General features: G+C 43.2%; 1 protein-coding gene across 17 annotated transcripts in view; it reads right to left on the reverse strand.

Moving 5' to 3' along the window:
- CAMK2G (calcium/calmodulin dependent protein kinase II gamma) overlaps positions 1-25,686 on the reverse strand; it is a 269,130-nt gene that overhangs the window by 131,419 nt on the left and 112,025 nt on the right. For 15 of the 17 annotated variants that reach the window (XR_014788773.1, XR_014788772.1, XR_014788771.1 and 12 more), the window contains exons 4-5: positions 2,898-2,952; positions 1,002-1,067 (exon numbers count right to left, since the gene is read on the reverse strand). Coding sequence is in view for 12 of the 17 variants with exons in the window: in XM_084841436.1 (XP_084697562.1) it covers positions 1,002-1,067; positions 2,898-2,952 (121 nt within the window). In the remaining 5 variants the exon portion in view is untranslated. The other 2 variants (XM_084841437.1, XM_084841438.1) reach the window with 2 other exon arrangements.

Consider the following 25,686-nt stretch of genomic DNA (forward strand, 5'->3'; position numbering starts at 1 on the left):
AGAACGTGACCATTAAGCTTTTGTAGTGGAATTTCCTGCAATGAAGAAACCTCACTGATTTGGGTGTCATGTCAGATTGCCTAAATGTGTGTGCTGGGGGGATTGGGAGGCCTGACAATTGCCTTCTCCTACCACCTCAAAGACTACAAATGGCTTTTTATCATTTCAACGACAGCCCCTGTTATTGAAGTCACCATGGCACATGGCTCAACTTGCTTACTTGATCAGAGTTGAGGGCGGCTAAATTACATGGAACTAGTTGTTCCACTGGCACTATTATGCAGTACACTTGCTCTCAAACTGTAGCTTACCTTTGATCATGATTACTGATTATTCTGTCTGGGGACCCGATACAGACCAGCCTACCTTGCAACAGAGGGTTGGACACACAGCTTCTTGATGCCTTTCAACTGAGATTTAGCAAGTATTTGGCAGCCTGTGTGGCACTGTGACCACATTCTTCAATCTGCTGCACTTCTCCAGAAATGTTTTCTAAGCTACTTATCAATAAGACCCAGGACCCAGGTGAGAAGAGCTGCATGTTCAAGGTGATCTGGCAAGACGACATGAAGCAAAGATGAGCATTGCTACAAAATCAGGTCCCCTCCCCTTGTACAGCAATGGCTACTTGAGCATCTCCTTGCCATTTAGGGGCATTGAGAGCTACTCTTAGATCTGTTTTATGCAGGCAACTGTGAATCCTGCCAGTGTTGCACCTACACTGTAGATACAGAAAAAACGCACCAGCTACAGTAAATCTTCCAAAGAAATGGTACTGCAGCAGAGGTTTATGAGAGAGTGACTGAAGTTGAAACCATAATACATCAAGGTGTTTTTCTCCCTCAAGGAAACAGAGGCCAAACAGAAAAATGAATGGAAATTTGAATGTGCTGCATGTAACAGGGTGTGGAATGGGAGTAAACATTTTACAGTACACAGCCCACAACTAAGTGTGGGCAACCCAAATCATGAGGCATTTTCACTGACATGCCCTTCCTTACCTGGCATCAGCTTCACTGTAGTATTCCCTGGCAACAATATCTTCAAAGAGCTCCCCACCGGTGACCCTGGAATCAGACATAATTCAGGAGGATAAACCACCCACACTCCAGTAGGAAGCTGCCAAAATTCACACTCCCAGCTCAAAGCAGCTGCAAGGAGAAGCTCCTTCATCAGATTTTCCTAAATACTCTTGAAAAGATTTAACCCCCAAGTTTCAAGGGCTAAGGACCCCCAGAACACCTGGTGAGACTATTTTGATGAAAGAGAAAGCACAAAGCAAAAATGGATTCAAAGCAATTCAGAAACCACACTATAACAAACATTTGGATACATACAGATTAAAGCCAAGTTGAGAAATTATTTAGCTTGGTTTAGACCTCCTATTACTTCTGTCACTCTGTGTCTGGCAAGAGACACAGGAAAGAAAGAAAGAAAGAAAGGAAGGAAGGAAGGAAGGAAGGAAGGAAGGTCCAAGAAACATTAACAATAGGATAAGCATATGGTCTGGAAAGCCATCTGAAACTTGTAGTTGGAAGGCGCAGGGGGAGAAGGAAAAAATGCTTTTAAGCAAGCATTGGTTTCTACAAGCATAATTCTTGGTTTCTGCAAGGCTAGGAACAGGAATGGGAAAAATGACATTAAGATGTTTTTCAATCTAGAAAAGCAGCTTAAGGAAGTTTTGGGTTTTAGGGCTGCTGTACAAGACATGTTACCTACCAGGTCACTTTGGGTAGAAATGGAAAATAAGTAAATAAAGGTCATTTCTGGAGCCAGTTCTAGGTGCATGTACAATCTCCATGCAACAGCACACACCAGGTGCGCAGAGCTCTGTTCAACACCTGTTGCTCTGAAAAGGCCAAATGTAGAATGCATCTGGTTCCTCCATTTTGGAACTGCATAGTGAAAGGACAGAATTGTAGCCTATACCACAATATCCTCCTCCATAAAGTACAGCATAGGCACTGGAAATACGTGCCACCTGCCTATATTAGCTCGTCCCCCCAAAGTGGATTGAATACATTTTCTCAGCATTCACAAGCAGTGCTCAGTTGTGGCTTAGAGTGATTAGTCCTGACCAAAGGTGGTTCTAGTACAAGGAAGTATGAGGTCAGGTATCAACTGCAAGGACAAACCTGGTATGTCTACTACATTTGACAGCAGCCTGCCATCCTGATTATTTTCACTTTTATAATCTGAACATATTCAGCTTTAATACATCCTTGGCCCAAAAGAATATAGCAAATAGGCATTTTGCTGTCAATATGGTGGACTGTTGTCAACAGGGTGCCTTTTTAGGCCTAGTCAGAGCTGTGTGTTTGCAGCAATTCTAACCAGGCAGTGGTAAAATACAGAATGTGCTACTGTATACACAACTGAGCTTCCTGAGAATCTCAGCTTTATAAAAAGCAAGTTTCTGGCCTGTACAGTTCTAAAGATTATATGACTGAATGTGAATAGGCAATAGCTGATGAAATCCCAGGTACCAGAAGAGTTGCCAGTGGCCAAGTGGTGGGGTTAAGTCCTCTGCATAGATATTTGTCCTTCCCCAAGATTAGTAAAAGCAGAATTATAGAAAAGGGGCAGGTAAACATTGCAGAACATCTGCAAAACAAGAGAAATTAGACAAATCTGCATAATTTATACAGACTGCAGAATTCAGCTCTCCTTGTATAAGATTTAAGTAACTTTGGCACAGAATTTAACTTTGTTTATTTAATTTAAAGAACATACAGGGCTGGACTTATCAACTGATATAGCTATGCTGAGAGAAGTAAAGGAACAGAATGGATGGAGAAAGCAAAACAATTGCAAACGTCTTTTATTTAGCAACTCCTTTTACAGCCCACACATTTGTGTCAGTGATGAAGGATCAAAGTCAAACTGAAAACACTTACAGATCGAAGACAAGGTAATGGAAACCTTCTTCTGAAATACTCTCATGGAGCCGCACTGCAAACAACAAAGGGACACAGAAGCAGGAGACTGAGAAACAGAGCAAGAGAGGCAAAATTTAATCCCTTCAGATCTAAGCCAAGTCCAATGGAGAACCAGAACCACACACCTCTTCACTCCCTTAGCTAAACTAAACTCCCTTAGTTCCCCTCCTAAAACAAAACCACTGTGTTTTGTTTTCTTATATTCCCATTCTTCCAACATGTGCTATTGCCATAGTGAATGGCTACTCAATAATGAATAATTAGTAAATATAGTGCTTTAGAGTATTCAAAAGTGCTGCATGTACATCCCCAGTAATCCAAAAGATGCTATGGTAAGAAAGCCAGCGTTATCACCATCTTGCAAATGGGAAGTTGAGGCTGAGAAAAGCCACGTATGGACTTTGTGGCCAGTATGGGATTTCAAGTGAACCAGGAACTTCCTGACTCAAAGCCTTAGGATCCAAGCAGGTGAGGAACAGGAGACCACTGATCCAGCAGCTTCTCTCACTAGCTCTTTAAAAAAAAAAAAAGCAGCCTTGGAGGCTGGAGGTGAGAATCAGACCAGAGCTGGAAGAGTGGGGAGAAGGGAGTTTTCCCCTTTCCCCTGTGCCATTTCTCCAATTTAAATTACCATACCCCAAAGCTGCTATGGTACTTATGCGGTGCAAACAGCCGCTTCAGTGGGCAATTTAGATCAGGAAAATGGTGTGGAGGGGAAATCTCCTTCCCCACTGCCACAGCCCTGATCTGGTTTGCCAGTCTCCCAGCTGCTTTTAACCATGCATGCACAGACACAGTATTCACTGAGCTGTAAACCCGTATCAGGGCTGCACCACTTCAGAATATAGGTGAAGTCTCCACATGGCTGAATGCCCCTCCATAACAACAAATTCCTTGCATATAAAAAATTAGCACAGGGAAAAGCTAGGCTAGAATCCTTCTCCCTGATGTGCTACTTTTTTCATGTGGGGAATTTGTTTGTATGGAGGGGCATTCAGTCATGTTGAGCCCTCATCTATCTTCCGAAGTGGTCCAGCTAGAAACAGGTTTACCACCTGAATGAGCAATGGGCCATGAACAATGGGCCCTACACCAGCTCTTTGAGCATCACAATTTCTATCGAACCTTCTGTTGATATCTGGCTGACAGATAAGTGATTTACATTCTTAGAACACACAGCAGGTTCCATGTTTGTAGCCAAACTCTCCAAGGCACCTTCTGTTATTACACATGAGGCCAACCTCCCAAATCTGGATATTGTGTAGTATCACTAAGAGCCAATATCTACAAAAGGGCAATATCTCTTTTCAGATACAAAATACACCCGGGGGAGGGGGTGCTAGGCAGCTGTGAAAAAGTAAGGTGTTTCCAGCCAGGAATATAGCATTAGGAAAGAGTTGCAGCTGGTAGTCAAATAGAGAGATAAAGCTGCCCTGATAATGATGGTTGAGAATGTAGCCCAGGTACAGGAAACAAACTGAAGGTCCCAAGAGAGATTTGAGGGGAGTGGAGGTAAAGTGGATTCATTCACAAAGCAAGAGTTTCTTTACCTAGTCCAAGCCTGCAAATCAGGCCTTTTCTCAGTGACAACCTGAATAAGCAGCATCCAATAGAAGAGAGCTCCAGATGCTGGATTCCCAAAGGCCATGCATAAAAAATAAAGTCAAGGTGAACACAGGAACAGATGCAAAGAGAATGAGCATTGGCAGCACAGATGAAGTGGAAACACAAGACTAACACGGCAGTCAGCAAGTCTTCAAGCACAGATGGGAGGAGGAAAAGAAAAACTGAAATGGAAAAGTAAAGGCAAGGATTAGCATTTCTGCTGCTGCAGCAAGCCACTGAGGTGCATAGACAGAATTTCTATCTCCACATTCAAGGAACTGCCGATTTCTGACATTCTAAGAGCCAAACTACATGTTATGTTAATCGTGTAGCTGAGGATTAGCTGTTTCTTTATTCTCGTGTAAGTGCATGCAGTCCCTTTTTGGATATGGACCACTGCACCCCGGGAGGAGCGGTTTAAACCAGCCCCACCCATGTTTGCTTCCCGAAATTCCCCCTGCAGGGGGTGGGGGAACAAAAAACACTGATGCCATGGAGATGTTTTTCTTTGGGGGGGGATTTTGGGAAGCAAGCAATGAAGTGGGGAGGATTAATCCACTCCTCTTGGTATGGGTTGGTCCTGATCCAAATGGGGGCAGCATACAGTTAAAAACAAACTGGGGGGGGGGCTGAAACAGCTAACTTTCAACTACATGATACACAATTGGCGTAACATGTAGTTGGCTCTAAAGCAATGCGAGTTGAGGATGCTAGGAAGTCAAAAGTTCAAGACAGGCATAGAACACGAATGGGGAGGGAGAAAGACAAGCCAAGACTAACAGCAGAGTATCTGAAAAGGAAGACGTAGGATAAAGAAGTGAACGGCGGCAGCCTTATGGTTGTTGGAGTGGAATGTTCAACAAGAATGTCATCTGTACAATGTACAGCAGAACAACAACGTAACTGAAGGGGGGGAGGGGCAACTCCTTTCTAGGAAATTGCACTCATCAATTAATACAATTGCCTATTGAGCTCCAGTTCTTCTTGAACTGGAACAGCCTCAGTACTGGTTGGCTACAGCTAACAAAAAAAATGAAAAGGGGTGAAGAAGTAAAACCGGTGTTAGAGAGAGATGGAAGATGAATAAAAGCCAATATTATAAACTCCTTCCTGAGTGCCCATACATCTCTTTAAGAGCAAGTGTAACGTAATGGTTTTGTGAGCCGTAATCCAGGAAACCATCTCATTCACAAGTTCACTAGGTGGGCTTAAGCAAGTCACTAGCTCAGAGTCAGCCCTCCATCTACACATCAAGGGTAGTGCCACTGATTGCCCTTGCTGGGCTGTCATAAGGTCTGCAGAGAACATCTATGAAGTTCTCTGAACAGCCCTACAGTGCTACATAGATGTCTCTGTTGCTCTTTCTCCTTTGGCATGCAGAGTGAATGCACCATTATCCTGAGCGCATTTCTGTGCTTTGGAGTTACTGTAGGTTAAGTTACTTCTCCTCTTTGAGTGTTTCACTCCAGTACGCTTTCCTGCCCCACATCTCCTCTTTTCAGTGAGGCAACATTAGATTAAAACCCAAGGGCCTGTTTAGACCAGGAGTGGAAGGGCTACTGCTAATGGACATTTACCCAGGAATAGTCAGCTCATTGTTATTTGACATTCTGAATGCCTGCTACAATTGACAATTAAGTTGCACTTATTTTACAATAGTCTATCATAAAAAGGGTTCTATAACACATTATTTAAAAAAAATTGCCATTTGCATATAAAAATGTGATGGTTGAAAATACAGTTACTGTGTGTGTCTGTTCACTTGCCTCCTTGCATTTTTGCAGTAATTTTTAACCCTCTTCTGGAAAACTTTCCCACTGAGATTCTCCACATAAATGGTACCCACCTATTCAAATAAGAAGCTCCATTGGATAATTGCTTTCCACCACAACTGGATGAACGGTTGCCAATTGCAATTGCATACAGCAGAGATGGAAGAACCAGCATTTTTGAGCTTGCTCACATTCTCCGAAATGCAATTTCAAGCTCGTTTCACCTCATTCCTGTTTTCATTTTGCCAATGTCATAATGACTTTCTATGGTGCAGCCACATTTGGAATACTGCGTACAGTTATTTTCACCCCATCCCAGACAAGGTATCATGGAACTGAAAAGGGGGTAAAAAAAGCAAACAAAATTATCAAGAGGGAGGAGCAACCTTTCCTGCAATTGCATTTGGGGCATTTTAGCTTAGAAAAAAAGATGACTAAGAGGGATAAAACTATGGATGCTGTGGAAAAAATTGATAGATTTTGCTCCCCTGTTCAAAGTCAGGGTCATCCAATGAAATGGATTGCCAGCAGATACACAGCAGAAGTCAGTACTCTTTCACAACCTATGTCATTTTATTGCCACAAGGTACATAGATGGCCACTAGCTTAGACAGCTTTAAAGGGGAATTAGATGAACAACACACATATTTTTAAAATCCATTAATGATTCTGTGGGATATAGTTCTGTATCTAAATAGGAAAAAATGTTGCAATTAAGTATTCCTTTTATAAATATGATGAAGTATTCATCATATTTATAAAAGGCCCTGTGTAATCTCCCTGTATTAAGGAAAGTAATTACAATTTTTAATATTATTAGTACCTTACCCCCACACAACTTCAGGTTTATAAATCTGACTGTGATAATTGCTGGAGATGTTCATGCCCAAACGCAAATTTCCTCCATATCTAGAGATATGAAGGCCCAGAAAAAAAACCAGGAAAATTCAGGAAAACCCCATTTTGTCTGTTGCTGTTTTTTTTCCTGAGGACCATTTTTAGTTTTTTTCCAAAAAACTGGGGAAATTGAACAACTTTGGATTATGAAATATTTTCAGCTTTCATCAGATCTTGTAGGCCCCTTCCAAACCTACTATTCTATGATTCTATGGTTTTTCTAAAGTGCCATTTGATCTGTTAACTGTACTGGGTTAGCTTAGAGAGGCCAGACATGTAAAATGGGTGGGCAACCTTTTTTTCTATAGAGGAATGGCACTACATTCCCTCATACATAAGCTGCTGGAGCCACACATCAGCAGAGGGCAGGACTGGGGGGGGGGGGGGAGAACGGGACCACACATCAGCAGTGGGAGGGCTAAAGGCCACTGTGGGAAGGGCCAGAGCCAAAGGTAGGGGGGGTCACCCCTTTTATTTTTATTTTATTTATTTATTTCATTTCTATACCGCCCAATAGCCGAAGCTCTCTGGGCTTTTCTCTTTCTGCCACCCTAACCTTCTTTCTTCCTGCCCACAGGGCCACCAGTGAAACGGCAGATTGCTCTTGTCAGAGGTCTGAACTGCTCACAAGAAGAGGGCTTTAGGAAGAAGGTCACAGATGAAAAACATCATGAGATGGTGTGAAACCTTTTAATGGCTGCAAAGATTTTAGTGTCAATTCTCCCACTTTAAAACACTGGATGATGAGGCTGAGGAAAGAGAATGCTCCAGGAGCCTTGCCAACGCTGAAGTTGCCTTGTCCATCCCACCTGTGGGACCGGCTGCCCCATGACTCCGTTTGGAGAGGAAGGGGCGAGGAGAGAGCACAACAGTGGCAATGAGATCAGCTGCAAGGGAGACCAACTTCCGGGTCACTCCCCTCATAAAAGCAATACTTGCAGCTAAGGCCACTTAGTGCCACACTTGGAGCCAAACTGGAGCTGGGAGCTTAACTGACTGACCTTAAATTAGCCTATGCTGTAAATTGAACTGGTACGACTAACAGGTTCATGAATTTTGTAGGACTTGTTATTGAAGACACATAAATTTGTTGAAATTATTATTATTTAAGACTTTACTCTCTAACAAATTATCCACATTTGATATTTTCCACATTTGATTAATTTTGTTGCTGAATGAATTCGTCACAGAATTAACTGTTATAGTTGTTACAAACTGAATGGAAACATGTATTCTGGGAAAATCATGTATTCTTTATGATGGGTAGGAAGGACAAAAAAACAGAAAGGGATGAAGATGAAGCAGGAGCATCTAGTCCATTAGCAGAGGAAATCAAAGCATTCATAACCAACGAATTTGAAGAATTTGAAGTACGTGCAATAGAAAAAGTTAAGGAAACTGAGCAAAAACTATTGAAAAAGACAGAAGAGAAACGGAAAGAGGAAGACGTATCACTAACAAATTTGATTAAAGGACGTGATAAAGATGTATTATCTAAAATAAATGAGATATCTACTGTAGTCAAGGGTTTGGAACATTTTGTAGATACAGAAAAAACACTGAAAACTCATAACGAAAAGGTTGTGGTATTAAAAAACAACAAGCGACCAGAAAGGACTCCTTCAGGAAATAGCTGCTGAACAACATGATTCTAAAACAGAGATAGCTAGATTAAAAGAACGGAACAATTAGATTATGAGATGTTGAAATGTAACATGAAACTTGGAGGAATAAAAGAAGGTCTAGAAAGACAAAAAAAATTTTTTTTTGGAGGAATGCATAAAATAATTTCTTGAACCAGGTATTTGCTATGCAATAGGAATAGACTCAGCCTGTAGAATTAACTCAGTTTATGCAATCCGTAAGAAATTACCTCGGGACATTTTTGTTAAACTTATCAATCTTAAAACTAAAGAAGCCATCCAAAAAAAGATCTGGTTGGGAAACCCCTTGAAAACTGATTCGGGTTCCCTCTGATTTACACCCTGAGACATTGAAAAAAAGGAAGGACCTGCAGTTTTTGACAATTTGTTTACAAGAAAGGAAAATTAAATATTGTTGGGGAACCCCATTTAAATTAAATGTTTGAATGAGAAAGGAGTGGGTTATGGTCCAGTCAGTGGAAGAGGCAAAACAACTCATCCATGTGGGAACAAATGATACCGCCAAGCAGAGCTACGAAGAAATCACGTCAGACTTTGAAGCTCTGGGAAAGAACCTCGAGAACTTTGGAGCCCAGATAGTTTTCTCATCCATCCCTTCCAGTAGTTAGAAGAGGGATAGAAAGGGAAAGGAAAATACTCAGGGTGAATGACTGGCTATGAAGGTGGTGCCGGCGCAAGAGATTTGGATTCTGGGACCACGGGCTATACTTCCTGGAAGATGGACTGTTAGCAAGGGACGGGCTGCACCTCACAAAGACAGGGAAGAATGTGTTTGGCCACAGCATGAAGAATTTCATCAGGAGGGCTTTAAACTGAATCCTACAGGGAAGGGAGATGTAAAGTTAGGGGTAACAATGGACGAAGGCTCATGCACCGCAAAGGAGAGAACAGCTCTAATAGTGCCCAATAATAGTCTTCAAAAACATGTAGGAAGAAACCCAGACTATGAAGCACATGGTCTTCGATGTCTATATACATGTCTGTATATATGTCTAGTCTTCGATGTCTGGGCAGAGTCTATATAGACTCTGCCCAGAGTATGGGAAACAAACAGAACGAACTTGAACTCTTAATACAAGAGGGAAATTATGACTTTATAGGTATAACTGAGACTTGATGGGATCACTCTCATGACTGGAATACAGCAACTGAAGGATATAACTTGTTCAAAAAGAACAGGAGGAACAGAAAGGGAGGTGGGGTTGCACTGTATGTGAAAAATACGTATCTCTGCACAGAAATACAGGAGGATGAGCTTGGTAGCCCCAACGAGAGCATCTGGATCCAAATAAATGCAGCAAAGAATAAAAGGAACCTGGTGATCGGAGTCTACTACCGGCCACCCAATCAAGGAGAAGACGGGGATGAAACTTTTGAAAAGCAAGTAGCCAAAGTTTCAAGGAAGCATGATGTAGTAGTAATGGGGGACTTCAATTTCCCCGATATTTGTTGAGAGACAAATTCTGCCAAACATGGCCCCTCCAGGAAATTCCTGACTTGTGTGGCAGTTAACTTCCTCCTACAGAAAGTAGAGGAAGGAACTAGAGGATTGGCTCTCCTTGACTTGATCCTAACCAACAGAGAGGACTTAGTGGATGAAGTTACAGGACCTCTGGGGGAAAGCAACCATGTTATACTTGAGTTCTTGGTTCTAAGGGAAGCAAAAGCCGAGTGTAGTCAAACGTGTACCCTGGATTTTAGGAAAGCTGATTTTAATAAACTCAGAACAATGATCAGTAAGGTCCCATGGCAAACAACTCTAATGAGAAAAGGAGTCCAAGATGGGTAGGAGCTTTTAAAAAAGGAAATTCTCAAGGCACGATTACAAACAATTCCAACAAGAAAAAAGGTGGAAGACAACAGAAGAAGCTGATATGGCTTCACAAAAAGCTTAGAGATGACCTGAAAACAAAAAAGGACACATATAGGAAGTGGAAAGAAGGCCAAGCAACAAAGAGAGTACAGGCAGGTAGCACAGAATTGCAGGGATGGCATCAGGAAGGCTAAAGCTGAGAACAAGCTGAGGTTAGCAAAGGATGCTAAAAGCTACAAAAAGGCTTTCTTCAGATACATGCACAGTCAAGGACAAAGAAATGGTTGTTCAGCTATTAAATAAGGATGGAAAAATGATAACAGATGACAAAGAAAAGGCAGAGGTGCCCAATTCCGACTTTGGCTCAGTCTTCTCCCAGAAGAGGGTCTATGACCACCCTGGCAAAGGCAAAGTACAGGCTGAAGGGGCAGGATTGCAGCCTGAGATCGACAGGCATATGGTCAAGGAACACCTAATTACTTTGAATGAGTTCAGATCTCCAGGGCCAGATGAGCTGCACCCTAGAGTAATAAAGGAACTGGCAGAAGAACTCTCAGAACCACTGTCTACTCTCTTTAAGAAATCATGAAGGATGGGTGAAGTGCCAGATGACTGGAGGAGGGCTAATGTTGTCCCTATTTTCAAAACGGGTAAAAAGGAAGAACCTAGGAACTACAGACCAGTAGGTCTGACATCAATCCCTGGGAACATTCTGGAGCAGATGATAAAGCAATCCATCTGTAAGCACCTTGAAAACAATGCAGTGATGACTCGAAGCTAACATGGATTTGTCAAGAACAAATCCTGCCAGATGAATCTGATCTCATTTTTTGATCGAGTCACCTCCCTTGTGGACTGTGGGAATGCTGTAGACATCATATACCTCGACTTCAGCAAAGCTTTTGACAAAGTGCCCCATGATATCCTGATGAACAAACGAGCTCAAAGTGGGCTAGATGAAACAACGAACCGGTGGATCCACAGTTGGCTACAGAATCGGACTCAAAGAGTGCTTACCAATGGGATCTTCTGAAACTGGGGGGTGGTAATGAGCGGGGTATTGCAAGGCTCAGTCCTGGGCCACAAAATTGGGCAGGATAGCTAATATTTTGGAAGTCAGAAACAAAATTCAAAGTGATCTTGACAGACTGGAGCACTGGGCAGAAAGCAACATAATGAAATTTAATAGGGATAAATCCCACGTTCTGCACCTAGGAAAAAGAAACCAAATGCACAGTTACAAGATGGGGGATACGTGGCTCAACAATACTACAAGCAAGAAGGATCATGGAATTGCTGTACATTACAAGCTGAACATGAGCCAACAATGTGATGTGGCTCCAAAAAAGGCAAATGCTCTTTTGGGCTGCATTAATAGAAGCATAGCTTCCAAATCCCGGGAAGTATTAGTTCCCCTCTACTCAGCACTGGTTAGGCCTTATCTGGAGTACTGTGTCCAGTTCTGGGCACCACACTTTAAGAAGGATGCAGACAAACTGGAGAGGGTTCAGAGGAGGGCAACAAAAGATGATCAGGGGACTGGAAACAAAGCCCTATGAAGAGAGACTGAAAGAACTGGGCATGTTTAGCCCTGAGAAGAGAAGACTGAGGGGAGATATGATAACGCTCTTCTAGTACTTGAAAGGTTGTCACGGAGAGGAAGGCCAGGATCTCTTCTTGATCATCCCAGAGAGCAAGACACGGAATAATGGGCTCAAGTGACAGGAAGCCAGATTCCAGCTGAACATCAGGAAAAAATTCCTGACTGTTAGAGCAATACATGAAACCAATTACCTAGGTAGGTAGTGGGATCTCCCACCCTGGAGGAATTCAAGACGAGGCTGGACAGCCATCTGTCAGGGATGCTCTGACTTGGATTCCTGCATTGAGCAGGGTGCTGGACTCGATGGCCTTCTAGGCCCATTCCAACCCTACTATTCTATGATTCTATGAACTTTTAGAGATCATTAGGGATTTACCAACTGCTTCTGTAAACCCCTTATAGTTTGACTGTTTGTATCTGCTTTATTTCCTTTTCAGCACTGTTGACATATTGATATTTTCCCTAGTTTTTTTTCTCCCCCCCTTCAAGTAATAAAAATGCCAAACAAATTTAGAATCATATCTTTGACTGCAAAAGGATTAAATTCCCCTATGAAAAGGAGGAATTTGCTTATTTACTGAAAAAAAGAAAGAGTAGATCTGATATTTCTCCAAGAAACTCATGTTAAAAAGGGGGATGAACAATTATTAAAGAGTTTAAATCCAGGGGAAGTTTATTTTGCTTCAGCTAACGATCAAGAAGAGTTTTATAAAAAAAAAATGAATGATATAATAACTGCCTATTTGGACAAAGACGTTATTATTGGAGGGGATTTTAACGGTGTGATAAACTCTCAATTAGACAGACCATCTTTAAGAGTTTGCAGCAGTAAACTGCCCAATTGTTTTATTAAAAATCTTTAAAACGAAAATCTTATTGGTGTGTGGAGATGTTTGAATCCCCAGGAGAGAGATTATACTTTTTTTCTCTCCTCCTCACAATTCTTACTCAAGGATTTACATTTTTTTTTTGCCGCCTCTATATAATTAAACAAGTATCAACTGTATCAGTAAAACCATACATACATGTGGACCACACTCCTTTCTATGTAGAATGGCTGTCTGGAGAAGAGCAGTTAATAAGTAGGAAATGGTGATTAGACCATTTTATTTTGCAAAATCAAGAAAATGTATCTGACTTAGAGCGCAATCCTATCTAGATAGGCGGCCACCCCCGAACTCGGAGGCAACCGCCTATCCAAAGCAGGGCAGGAGAAGCACAGGGGATTGTTCCCTCCGCACTTCTCCTGCCCTTTTTCTGCTAGACAGCCGATTGCGGCTGTCTAGCCACAGGAGCACGGAGCAGGGAAGGAGTCTGCCATATGACACATTGGATGTGTTGTACAGGCAGCTACCATCTCCCCAACCCGGAACACCCCCAGCCACACCCATTTCTGGCCCCTCTGCACTTCTCTTGGAAGCACAGAGGACGGGGCTGTTCCACACTGCCTCTGAGGCAGCGTAGAAGTAGGGGGAGGTTGGTTTTCCGGGAACTGACCTCGGAGCACGGGCTCCAAGGTCGGTTCCCAGAAAACAGCATATCCTATGGCCATCTAGCTGCTGTCTAGTGGCCATAGGATTGTTCCCTTAAATATCAAACTACATGGATATTTTCAATTTAATAACACTCCTGAACTAACAAAATCAACTATTTAGGAAGCTTCAAAAGCTTATATGAGAGGACTGATAATGCAAGAAACAAGCTTCCTAAAGAAACAAAAGCAAAAAGACATACTGGACTTAAAAAAACAGAATTCAGAAATTAGAGCAAGAACATAAACAAACATACAGGTGATTGGAAAGTGTTAGGAAACAATTAGATTTACTGATTTGTGACCAAGTGGAGAAAAAGTAAGGTATCTCAAACAGCATTCTTTCGAAAAACGCAATAAAGCCGATAAATTACTGTCCTATATGTTAAAGAAGGAACAACACAGCATAATGGTTATGCAAACATAAAGGAAGTATAGTTTATACTAAACCTAAAGACAAGCGAATGAGTTGAAAAAGTTTTATGGAAGTTTATATACCTCAGAACAACCCTTCAGAGAGGATTTTGAATGATATCTGAATAAGATCAAACTACCAAGCCTAACACCAGATGAAATAGATAAGTTACAGAGGCCTATTGAACAGAATTACGTAACACAATTAAGGATTTAAAAAACAATAAAGCCCCAGGTATGGATGGCTTTACGCCAGAATATTATAAGGTATTCTTAATGGAAATACAACAACCATTATTAGATGTACTGAACGAGATCATGACAACTCACTTTCTTTTAAAAACTTAGGAGGAAGCCCATATAGTAGTGAGTCCCAAAAAAGATAAAGATGTTACAAAAGTTGAGGCTTACAGACCTACTGCTCTTTTGAACCAAGATTTCAAAATATAGACATCCATCCTTGCCAAAAAATTAAATGGAATAACTGCTAATTATATATCAGAAGCTAATAGAAATCAACAAGAGAACATTTAAATCATATGAACAAATACAGAATGAAATGCAATACTCCCAACCTTTATTCTTTTAGTACCTATAGCTTAGAAGCATAGCCTCAAGGTTACTAAGCAAATTGGGACCTCTTCAGGAAAAAAAAACACTTTTGAAATATTGATACAAAATCAGGAAAACCTATTAAGTCGGCTCTATAAAGTTCTCTTAGATTTAGATCTTACAATTAATAGTTACCAAAAAAGCTGGGAAAGAGAACTAACTTGTCTGATTCCAGTAAGCACCTGGTCTTGGATCTGCAATAATATATCACAGCAGACTATTAGCACAAAACTGAAAGAATTTTTTTTCATATTTATTTTCCGCTGGTATTTAACGCCTGCAAAGCTTAACACTATTTATCATAAGGTTGATAACAGGTCCTGGACATGTAAAAAGCGTAACGCAGATATGGCCTATGTTTTTTGGTTTTTCCCAATGATTAAGGCCTATAGGCTAAAGCTAATAGATGAAACTGAATTATATCAGGGTATAGACTACCGTTTATTTATTTATTTATTTATTGCATTTATACCCCGCCTTTTTTCCTCTTGCAAGGAACCCAAGGCGGCTTACATTATCCTCCTCCTCTCCATTTTATCCTCACAACAACAACCCTGTGAGACTGGCCAAAAGTCACCCAGTGAGCTTCCGTGGCCAAGTGGGGACTAGAACCCGGATCTCCCAGCTCCTAGTCCAATTCTCTTTGGTTGCTCTATTTGGGGACACAGAGATGACAGTGCATTTATTAACAGCTGCCAGAATGCTGATATCAGCAAACTGGAAAAACCCGAAAGCCCCCACAATTGATTATTGGATTATCAAATTATGGGAAATAATATATATGGTTAGCTAACATAGTAAGGGTTAGGGAGGGAAGACAACAAAATAATAGATTTATACAAAAAGTGGTCCTTATTTGTAATGTGTTGGTGTAACAAGAATCAAGAGAATGTGCAGCCTTTTGTGTTATTGGGAACCTTGTGATATTTGCTAGTTTTGTTGGTTAATTTGATTATATTCTCTATTTAAATTGTTGATAATACTTGGTCATTATTTGTTTATATACTTCTGTATACTTTTGTCAGCATTGTAAAAATTAAAATTAAACTGGTTGATGAAAATGTGGCAGTTGGTTAAGTTGCAACATTGACAGAATATATTTGTTTAAGAGAAATGGAAAACAAATTGATTCTTATAGTAACATTATGAAGACTAGATATAATTTAGACCTTAATTTATATAGGTCCTTTTTTATAACATGAAATGTCATAAGTTTAGATGTTACTTCAGTTTTAATACATATTTTGGACTACGACTGCCATCAGCCCCAACCAGCATGGCCAAGGATTATTAGAGTTGTAGCCCAAAACATCTAGGGTTGGGTGGTTGGGCTGCCTATCCCTAAGATACAGTGTTCTCTTCCACTCCACCCTCACAAATCAAACTTGAATTTAAGAAGGCTCTGCCCACACACTTCAGAAGTGGGCAGATTTCATTACCACTAGAAACTCTTTGCAATGTTTAGGCTGCTTAGGTGAAGCTGAAGGAAAGGAAAGGTTCCTCCTGGCCAAGCACCAGGTCATTACTGACCCCTAGAGGGACGCTGCTTTCGCTGGCGTTTTCATGGCAGACTACAGCAGGGTGGTTTGCCATTGCCTTCCCCAGTCATGACTACCTTTCCCCCAGCAAGCTGGGTACTCATTTTACCGACCTCGGAAGGATAGAGGGCTGAGTCAACCTGAGCCGGCTACCTGGGACCCAGCTTCCGCTGGGATCGAACTCAGGTCGTGGGGAGAGTTTCGGTTGCAATACTGCTGCCTACCACTCTGCACTGCAAATGATAATGCACACAGCCAAGGCATTGTTGAACTAGGGATCTCAGTTCCTTGTGCAGTAACTCCAGCATTCTTTTCTTTTTGTTTTAAAAGGAAGAATGTGATGTAGCTTCTAAATTGCTCTAAATTGCTTTTGCAATGAGATGCTCTGTATAAATGCCAGGTACTCAGAATCAGAACTAACCTCATCTCTGGGCACACGCCAGGAAGCCATTAGGAAGCATCTGTATCTCTCAGAGTATCAGTAATGGCTCTCACTACCACCACCACATTAGCTATGAGGGTGGGGGCAAGAAATAGATGCCCTACTGAACGCGGCAGCAAATTGAGTGGTGCTGGGAGAAGTACAGCCACAGTTAATTATTCCAACCTACTTCCCGCCAAATACTATACTCAGCAGTAAGGATATGCTGAAGCTACAAATATAAACTACACATGGCCTGACAGACGGCAAAGTGACTGTGATCATCTGCAGCAATGCAACTGATACACAAATTGGCACAGATGGCCGCCACCCACTCGCCATTTTCTCCAACTGCTCGTTATCCCAACACAGCCAGAACACACATGGAAGAGGCTGGGAACTGCCCCACCATGTCAACAACAGGCTGAGCAGCAACCCATTCCCAGCACGACTCCCAGCATACCAAGACACAGCCCCCAGTAGGAGTTCACTGTAAACCTACGGCTGTCAAGTGCAGCTCAGCTTCCCACCCCCAGCTTTTTCCAAATTATATTAAATGGGCAGACTTTTGCTACAGCTGCTAAGACTGCTTCCAGAAAGACTTTCCTTTTAATTAAAAGTTTACTATTGAAAGCATTAGAATGTGTAATACAAATAATCCTTCAAAAATAATCTGCTCCAACAGCTAATGACAGGCTACACTGGAGTGGTAACTAGTGACATAAGGATAGTTAGCTAACAGGACACTGTGTGCCATTATTAAATGGTCCCTTGGAATTGAGCCTCCCCATACACATGCGCGCACAAACACACCCTGCACCCCACCAAAGCCAAAAGGTGAAAGTGAGGTTAGAGCGTCATGTCTTCCAAGCCAAAAACATTCACTATCTGCCTTTCAAAACTCAGGATTGAGGAAACTCATTCTCTTTTCAAACATAGAGAGATCCCTTCACATAAGAAGAGATCACATCAAATACACCTATGGATTAGCGCTAGAAAGATCCAAGGAACAACTGGAGGAGCCTCTATGATAACAAAGAGACATCTCTTTCTCTCCCAGCTGTGCCCTCCTGGGTACTCGGTGCAGCACCAACACCGACTTCAGGGTCGGGGAGGGGGGGTTGCCGTGGTCTATAGGAATTCAATCTCCCTCTCCAGGCCTCCTGCTCATTCGAGTGCAGATCTTGAGTGTTTGTACCTTGTGTTGGGTACCCGGGACAGATTAGGGATTCTGTTGGTGTACCGCCCACCCCGCTGCCCATCAGACTCCGTGCCTGAGCTGACAGAGGTGGTCTCAGACTTGGTGTTGAGGACCCCCAGGATGATGGTCCTGGGGGATCTCAACTTCCATGCCGAGGCCGCTGTATCCGGGGTGGCTCAGGACTTCATGGCCACCATGACAACCATGGGGCTGTCCCAACATGTCATCGGCCCAACGCATATAAAAGGACACATGCTTGATCTGGTTTTCTCAACTGGGCAGGAGGATGGTGATCTGAAAGTGGAGGAATTAACATCTGTCCCTTTGTCATGGTCAGATCACTTCCTGCTGAGGTTTAGACTCCTGGCGGCCTTTCCCCTCTGCAAGGGTGGGGGACCTATTAAAATGGTCCGCCCCTGGAGATTAATGGATTCCGATGGATTCCAGAGGGCTCTGGGGGATTTTTCTGCTGGTATGGCTGGTGCTCCTGTCGAAGCCCAGGTCGCTCTGTGGAATGCAGAGATGACTCGGGAGGTTGACATGATCGCGCCAAAGTGCCCTCTCCCTCTGAGCAGAGCCCGGCCAGCTCCTTGGTATACACCTGAGCTGAGGGCAATGAAGCAAGAGGGGAGACGGCTAGAACACAGGTGGAGGAAAACTCGTGCTGAGTCTGACCGAACACAGGTAAGAGCCCACTATCGAGCCTACTCTGTGGCGGTGAGGGTGGCAAAGAGGCAGTTCTTTTCCACCAGCATTGCATCTTCTCAGTGTTGTCCAGCGGAGCTTTTCCAAGTGGTTCGCGGCCTGTTACATTCTGGGCCAGGGAGAGAGACAGTGGAACCCTCGGTAGCACGCTGTGACAAGTTTGCACGGCACTTTGAGGATAAAGTCGCTCAGATTCGTCATGAATTGGACACCACCATTAATGCAGTTCCATTGGTAGAGGTGTTCAGAGCACCGTCTGGTCCAGTTTTATTGGATGAGTTTCAGTTACTGAGGCCGGAGGATGCGGACAAGGTGCTTGGCCAAGTCTGATCGACCACTTGTGTGCTTGACCCTTGCCCTTCATGGCTGATTAAATCAAACAAGGAGGGGTTGGCCAGCTGGGTCCAGGAGGTTGTAAATTCCTCCTTGAGAGAGGGAGTGGTGCCTGCCGCTTTAAAAGAGGCAGTAATTAGACCACTCCTGAAAAAGCCTAACCTGGACCCAGAGGATGTTAAGAATTATAGGCCAGTGGCCAACATCCCCTTCCTGGGCAAGGTGCTTGAGCGGGTGGTTGTGGGACAGCTCCAGGCACTCTTGAATGAAATGAATTATCTAGATCCATTTCAATCGGGCTTCAGGCCTGGTTTTGGAACGGAAACTGCCTTGGTCGCCCTGTGGGATGACCTCTGCCGGGAGAGGGACAGGGGGAGTGTGACCCTGTTGATTCTCCTGGACCTCTCAGCGGCTTTCGATACCATCGACCATGGTATCCTTCTGGATAGGTTGTCTGGGTTAGGAGTTGGAGGCACTGCACTACAGTGGTTCCGCTCCTACTTGGATGGCCGATTCCAGAAGGTGGTGCTGGGGGATTACTGCTCTGTGCCATGGCAATTGGGCCATGGGGTTCCACAGGGCTCTATTTTATCCCCCATGCTGTTTAACATCTACATGAAACCGCTGGGGGAGGTTATCCGGAGGTGTGGGCTGAGGTGCCATCAATATGCAGATGACACCCAGCTCTACCTCTCTTTCTCATCAAAACCAGGTGAGGCAGTGGCTGTTCTGAATCAGTGCCTGGGCACGGTAATGGACTGGATGAGGGCTAATAAACTGAAACTCAATCCAGACAAGATGGAGGTACTGTTAGTGGGTGGTTCGTCTGCCCAGCGAGGTGATATTCAACCTGTTCTGGAGGGGGTTGCACTCCCCCTAAAGGATCAGGTTCGTAGTTTGGGGGTGCTCTTGGATTCCGAACTGTCACTTGAGGCACAGGTGAACTCAGTGGCACGGAGCACTTTTTATCAGCTTAGGCTGGTATACCAACTACGCCCTTATCTGGACAGAGATAGCCTAGCTACACTTATCCATGCTCTGATAACTTCTCGTCTGGATTACTGCAATGCGTTATACGTGGGGCTGCCTTTGAAAACGGTCCGGAAACTTCAGCTGGTCCAAAATAGGGCAGCAAGATTGTTAACAGGGACTGGCCTGCGAGCTCATATTACGCCAGTACTTTTCCAGCTGCACTGGCTGCCAGTCCATTTCCAGGCCCGATTCAAAGTGCTGGTGTTAACATTCAAAGCCCTTAACGGCTTGGGGCCAGGTTAACTGAAGGATCGCCTCCTCCCATATGTGCCTGCCCGGACCTTAAGATCATCATCAGCGGCCCTTCTCCGTGAGACCCTGCCAAAGGAAGTGAGGCAGGTGGCTACTAGGAGGAGGGCTTTTTCTGTTGTGGCACCCCGGCTCTGGAATGAGCTCCCTAGTGAGGTTCGCTTGGCGCCTACATTGTATTCCCTTTGGCGCCAGGTGAAGACCTTTTTATTTTCCCAGGCATTTTAGCATTTTAGCTTTCTAAATTTTTATCTTTGCTGTTTTAAATCTGTATTTTAAACTCCTGCACTGCTGCTAGGTTTTATTGTGGTTGTATTGTTATATTGTGGTTTTAATGTTATATATATTTTAAATTGTTTTATTGTGTGTTGTTTGGTTTTAATTTTTGTGAACCGCCCAGAGAGCTTTGGCTATTGGGCGGTATAGAAATGAAATAAATAAATAAACAAATAAATCTCTCACTAACTTCCATGTGCAAGAGAGCATCCAGGTGGTTTGTGGAGAGTAGCAGAGGATGTCATATTTTTTTGCCTCTAGCACCAAAAATACTTTTGGCCAGCCAGAATGCCCCATTTTCAAAAGAATCATAGAATACTAGGGTTGGGGCCTACAAGGCCATCGAGTCCAACCCCCTGCTCAGTGCAGGAATCCAAGTCAGAGCATCCCTGACAGATGGCTGTCCAGCCTCGTCTTGAATGCCTCCAGTGTGGGAGAGCCCACCACCTCCCTAGGTAATTGGATCCATTGTTGTAGTGCTTTAACAGTCAGGACATTTTTCCTGATGTTCAGCCGGAATCTGGCTTCCTGTAACTTGAGCCCATTATTCCAAAGCGGCACTCTGGGATGATCGAGAAGAGATTCTGGCCTTCCTCTCTGGGACAACCTTTCAAGTACTTGAAGAGCGCTATCATATCTCCCCTCAGCCTTCTCTTCTCAAGGCTAAACATGCCTAGTTCTTTCAGTTCCTCCTCATAGGGCTTCGTGTCCAGTCCCTTGATCATCTTCATTGCCCTCCTCTGAACCCTCTCCAGTCTGTCTGCATCCTTCTTAAAGTGTGGTGCCCAGAACTGGACACAGGACTCCAGATGAGGCCTAACCAGTGTTGAGTAGAGGGGAACTAGTACCTCACAGGATTTGGAAGCTGTATTTCTATGAATGCAGCCCAAAATAGCATTTGCCTTTTTTGGAGCCACATCACATTGTTGGCTCATGTCAGCGTGTGATCTACCACAATTCCAAGATCCTTCTCGCTTGTAGTATTGTTGAGCCAATTATCCCCCATCTTGTAACTGTGCATTTGGTTTCTTTTTCCTAGATGCAGAACTTGGCATTTATCCCTATTAAATTTCATTCTGTTGTTTTCAGCCCAGTGTTCCAGCCTATCAAGATCACTTTGAATTTTGTTTCTGACTTCCAAGGTCTGTCTTCTGTCTTCCATCCCGCCCAATTTTGTGCCATCTGCGAATTTGATAAGCATTCCTTGCACCTCCTCCTCCAAATCATTAATAAAAAATGTTGAAAAGCACTGGATGAAGCTTGTAGGAAGTTCACTGAATGGCAGTGGAACCTTTCAGTAAGCAGCTTTCTGCACAGCATAATTAACAAGATTAATTATAAGATGCTCACCTTAGAAAACATCCGTGGAAAAAAAGGGGGAACTAATAAATACAGTGACCTGGGAAGATACACACTGTTACAGCTCCTATATGCTGCCAGGAGATGTGCTGGAGATTACGTACTTTCAATTTAGGCTGTCTTCCATTTTGTATCATGAAGTCACTCAGGGTGGTTTTAGGCCATTAACATAAGGTATTATCAAAACTAGGACAGCAATGTCGAGCCAACTAACTGGTTAGAACCTTTTGATCAATTAAATGTGTGCCCGAATTAATCGTGCAGACTTCTTTTAAAGGTACACTGTTTTTTGTAGGAAGTACTTACAAAAACTTGGGTTAGAAGTGGTAGAAAACCAACTGCTTTATTTTAAAAAAATCAAGTTTAGAAATGTAATATAGTTATGAAGTAATTTATTATTTAACAAATAGATAATAGCGAGCTCTGAACAGAAGTTTATGAATGTTTGTTCAAATTGCGCCTCCTGTTGCATTGTTTAGGTTTTAGTTTAGGTTTTAGTTTATTTTTTATCTGGTATGGTTGTTTGTTATATGTGCAATAAAGCAAATTTTAAAAGTATGCTTTTCTTCATAAATATTCTGCTGTATTTTCTTAATTTATTGCATTTATATCCCCACCTTTTTTCCTCCAAGGAACACAAGGCAGCGTACATGATCCTCCTCCTTCCTCCATTTTATCCTCACAACAACAACCCTGTGAGGTAGGTTGGGCTGAGAGTCTGTGACTGGCCCAAAGTCACCCAGTGAGCTTCCATGGCCGAGTGGGGACTAGAACCCGGATCTCCCGACTACCAGTCCAGCACTCTAGCCACTACACCACACTGGTAGCAACTAGCTCAAATTTAGATAGATTTCGATCTCTGTTCTTCCCACATCCAGTAACATATGATCACCTCTGCAGAGTATGGAAAGATCTCTGTAGTGGGAAGTGGATCTGTTATATATCCTAAGGGAGCCAGGGTGGTACTGTAGCAACTGGAAGTAACAACAGTGGGTGGAGCTTCTACTAAGTTCTTCAGTTCTGTGCTGAATAAAGAGCAGCTGTGTTTAAGGCCTGCTGATTCTTGCAGTCATTCCTACTACCTATACAACACTTTGTGGCAACGAGGATGGGATTCTGAGAGCTACACAGGCAGCAAGGACTGTGAATGCAATTATACAGCTAACTGGTAAGTAGTCAGCTAGGCCCACTTAAGAACTTAAGCAACTACTGTGCAAAAAAAATAATAATCAAAATTAAAATGGCTGCTCTTGGACATATTGAAGGGTTTGATGCAAGTCAACCTGCTTCCTCGGATTCTTATGCAGAATGGCTTTCATTTTATCTTGAAGAAAATAAGATAGGTAATCCTGAACAAAAGCAAGCTGTGCTCTTAACTGTTTGTTGGCCACAGGCATTTGCCATAAGAAGATCCTCCTGCCTTACCCAAACCTAAGACATTTGATGAACTTTTAGGATTACTGAAGATACATCTTTCATCAAATCTTTCAGTTAGTGTACAGAGATTTAAATTTCACAAATGACTGCAGCAACCCGGAGAGGGAAGGCACTGCTGCTTATATTGCAAAACTGCATTGTTTTTCTCAACACTGCAACTTTGGGGATTTCACAGAGGATATGCTGAGGGATTGCCTTGTCTGTGGGGTTTATGATGAAGCTCTACAACGATGCTTCCTGTCTGAGCCAAACTTGACATTTGCAATGGCTCAAGACAAGGCATTAGCCAGTCAGACTGCATCATTATATGTCACGGCACTCAAGAGAGATACAGATGATGTAAATGCCATCAGGAGCAAGCTGGCTGAGAATTCTGTGCAGCAAGGTCAAGAGAACATAGGAAATTCACCCTCTATAAAATCTGCAGATAGGCCATGGCTTCGCTATTCCTGCTCAGGCTGTGGAGGGCTACATCAGCACTGAAGGGGCAGCCTGAAGGGGCAGGATTGCATCTTGAGATTGACAGGCATATGGTCAGGGGAACACCTAATTACTTTGAATAAGTTCACATCTCCAGGGCCAGATGAACTGCATCCTAGAATAATAAAGGAACTGGCAGAAGAACTCTCAGAACCACTCTCTATTATCTTCGAGAAATCATGGAGGAGGGGTGACGTGCCAGACGACTGGAGGAGGGCTAATGTTGTCCCTACCTTCAAAAAGGGTGAAAAGGAAGAACCTGGGAACTACAGACTAGTCAGTCTGACATCAATCCCTGGGAACATTCTGGAGCCATCAATGTGTAAGCACCTTAAAAACAATGCGGTGATGATTCGAAGCCAACATGGATTTGTCAAGAACATCAGGTGGATCCACAGTTGGCTACAGAATAGGACTCAAGGAGAGCTTCTCAAGGGGATCTTCCCAATCTGGGGAGAGGTAACGAGCGGAGTACTGGGGAGAGGTAACGAGTCCTGGGCCCAGTGCTCTTCAATTTTATGAATGACTTGGAGGAGGAGGTGCAGGGAATGCTGATCAAATTTGCAGATGGCACAAAATTGGGCGGGATAGCTAATACCTTGGAAGACAGAAACAAAATGCAAAGCGATCTTGATAGGCTGGAGCGCTGGGCTGAAAACAACAGAATGAAATTCAACAGGGATAAATGCTAAGTTCTTCATTTAGGAAAAAGAAACCAAATGCACAGTTACAAGATGGGGGATACTTGGCTCAACAATACTACAAACGAGAAGGATCTTGGAGTTCTGGTAGATCACAAGCTGAACATGAGCCAACAATGGGATGTGGCTGCAAAAAAGGCAAATGCTATTTTGGGCTGCATTCATAGAAGTATAGCTTCCAAATCCTGTGAGGTACTAGTTCCACTCTACTCAGCACTGGTTAGGCCTCATCTTCAGTACAGTTCTGGGCACCACACTTTAGGAAGGATGCAGACAAACTGGAAAGGTTCAGAGGAGGGCAACAAAGATGATCAGGGGACTGGACACGAAGCCCTATGAGGAGGGACTGAAAGAACTGGGCATGTTTAGCGTTGAGAAGAGAAGACTGAAGGGAGATGTGATAGCGCTCTTCAAGTACTTGAAAGGTTGTCCCAGAGAGGAAGGCCAGAATCTCTTCTCGATCATCCCAGAGTGCCGGACACAGAATAATGGGCTCAAGTTACAGGAAGGCAGATTTTGGCTGAACATCAGGAAAAACCTCCTGATTGTTAGAGCAATACGACAATGGAACCAATTCCCTAGGGAGGTAGCGGGCTCTCCCACACTGAAGGCCTTCAAGATGAGGCTGGACAGCCATCTGTCAGGGATGCTCTGACTTGGATTCCTGCACTGAGCAGGGGGTTGGACTCGATGGTCTTATAGGCCTCTTCCAACCCTACTATTCTATGATTCCTCAGAGTTCTGTACATAAATGCCCCAATTGTGTGGAAGAGAGAAATAGCCATGCAAGTAAAGGGCTTGCACATCTCTACTGAAGGGGCGAAATGAGTGATCAACACTGCAGCCATCATGCTAGCAGTAGTTCCACTTAGGTCTCTTTGACCTTTCCTGACAGCCCCTTTTCCAGATAATTATGTCAGGAGCTGCCTGGCAAAGAAAACCAGATATGTAATATTTGCTTTGCCTTATTCTTGTGGTTTTAAGGAACTGGAAAAATTGTTTCCTTGCCTGCCCATTGCAGTTTCAACACCTTATGCCAGTCATCATTCCAACATTCCCCTTTCTGGCAATACAGTTCAGCAGCCACAGAAGAGTTGAAGGTCA

The sequence above is a fragment of the Heloderma suspectum genome, chromosome 3, assembly GCF_057233095.1.
Source record: "Heloderma suspectum isolate Gila_16-S chromosome 3, 16-S_ref, whole genome shotgun sequence".
NCBI lineage: Eukaryota > Metazoa > Chordata > Lepidosauria > Squamata > Helodermatidae > Heloderma > Heloderma suspectum.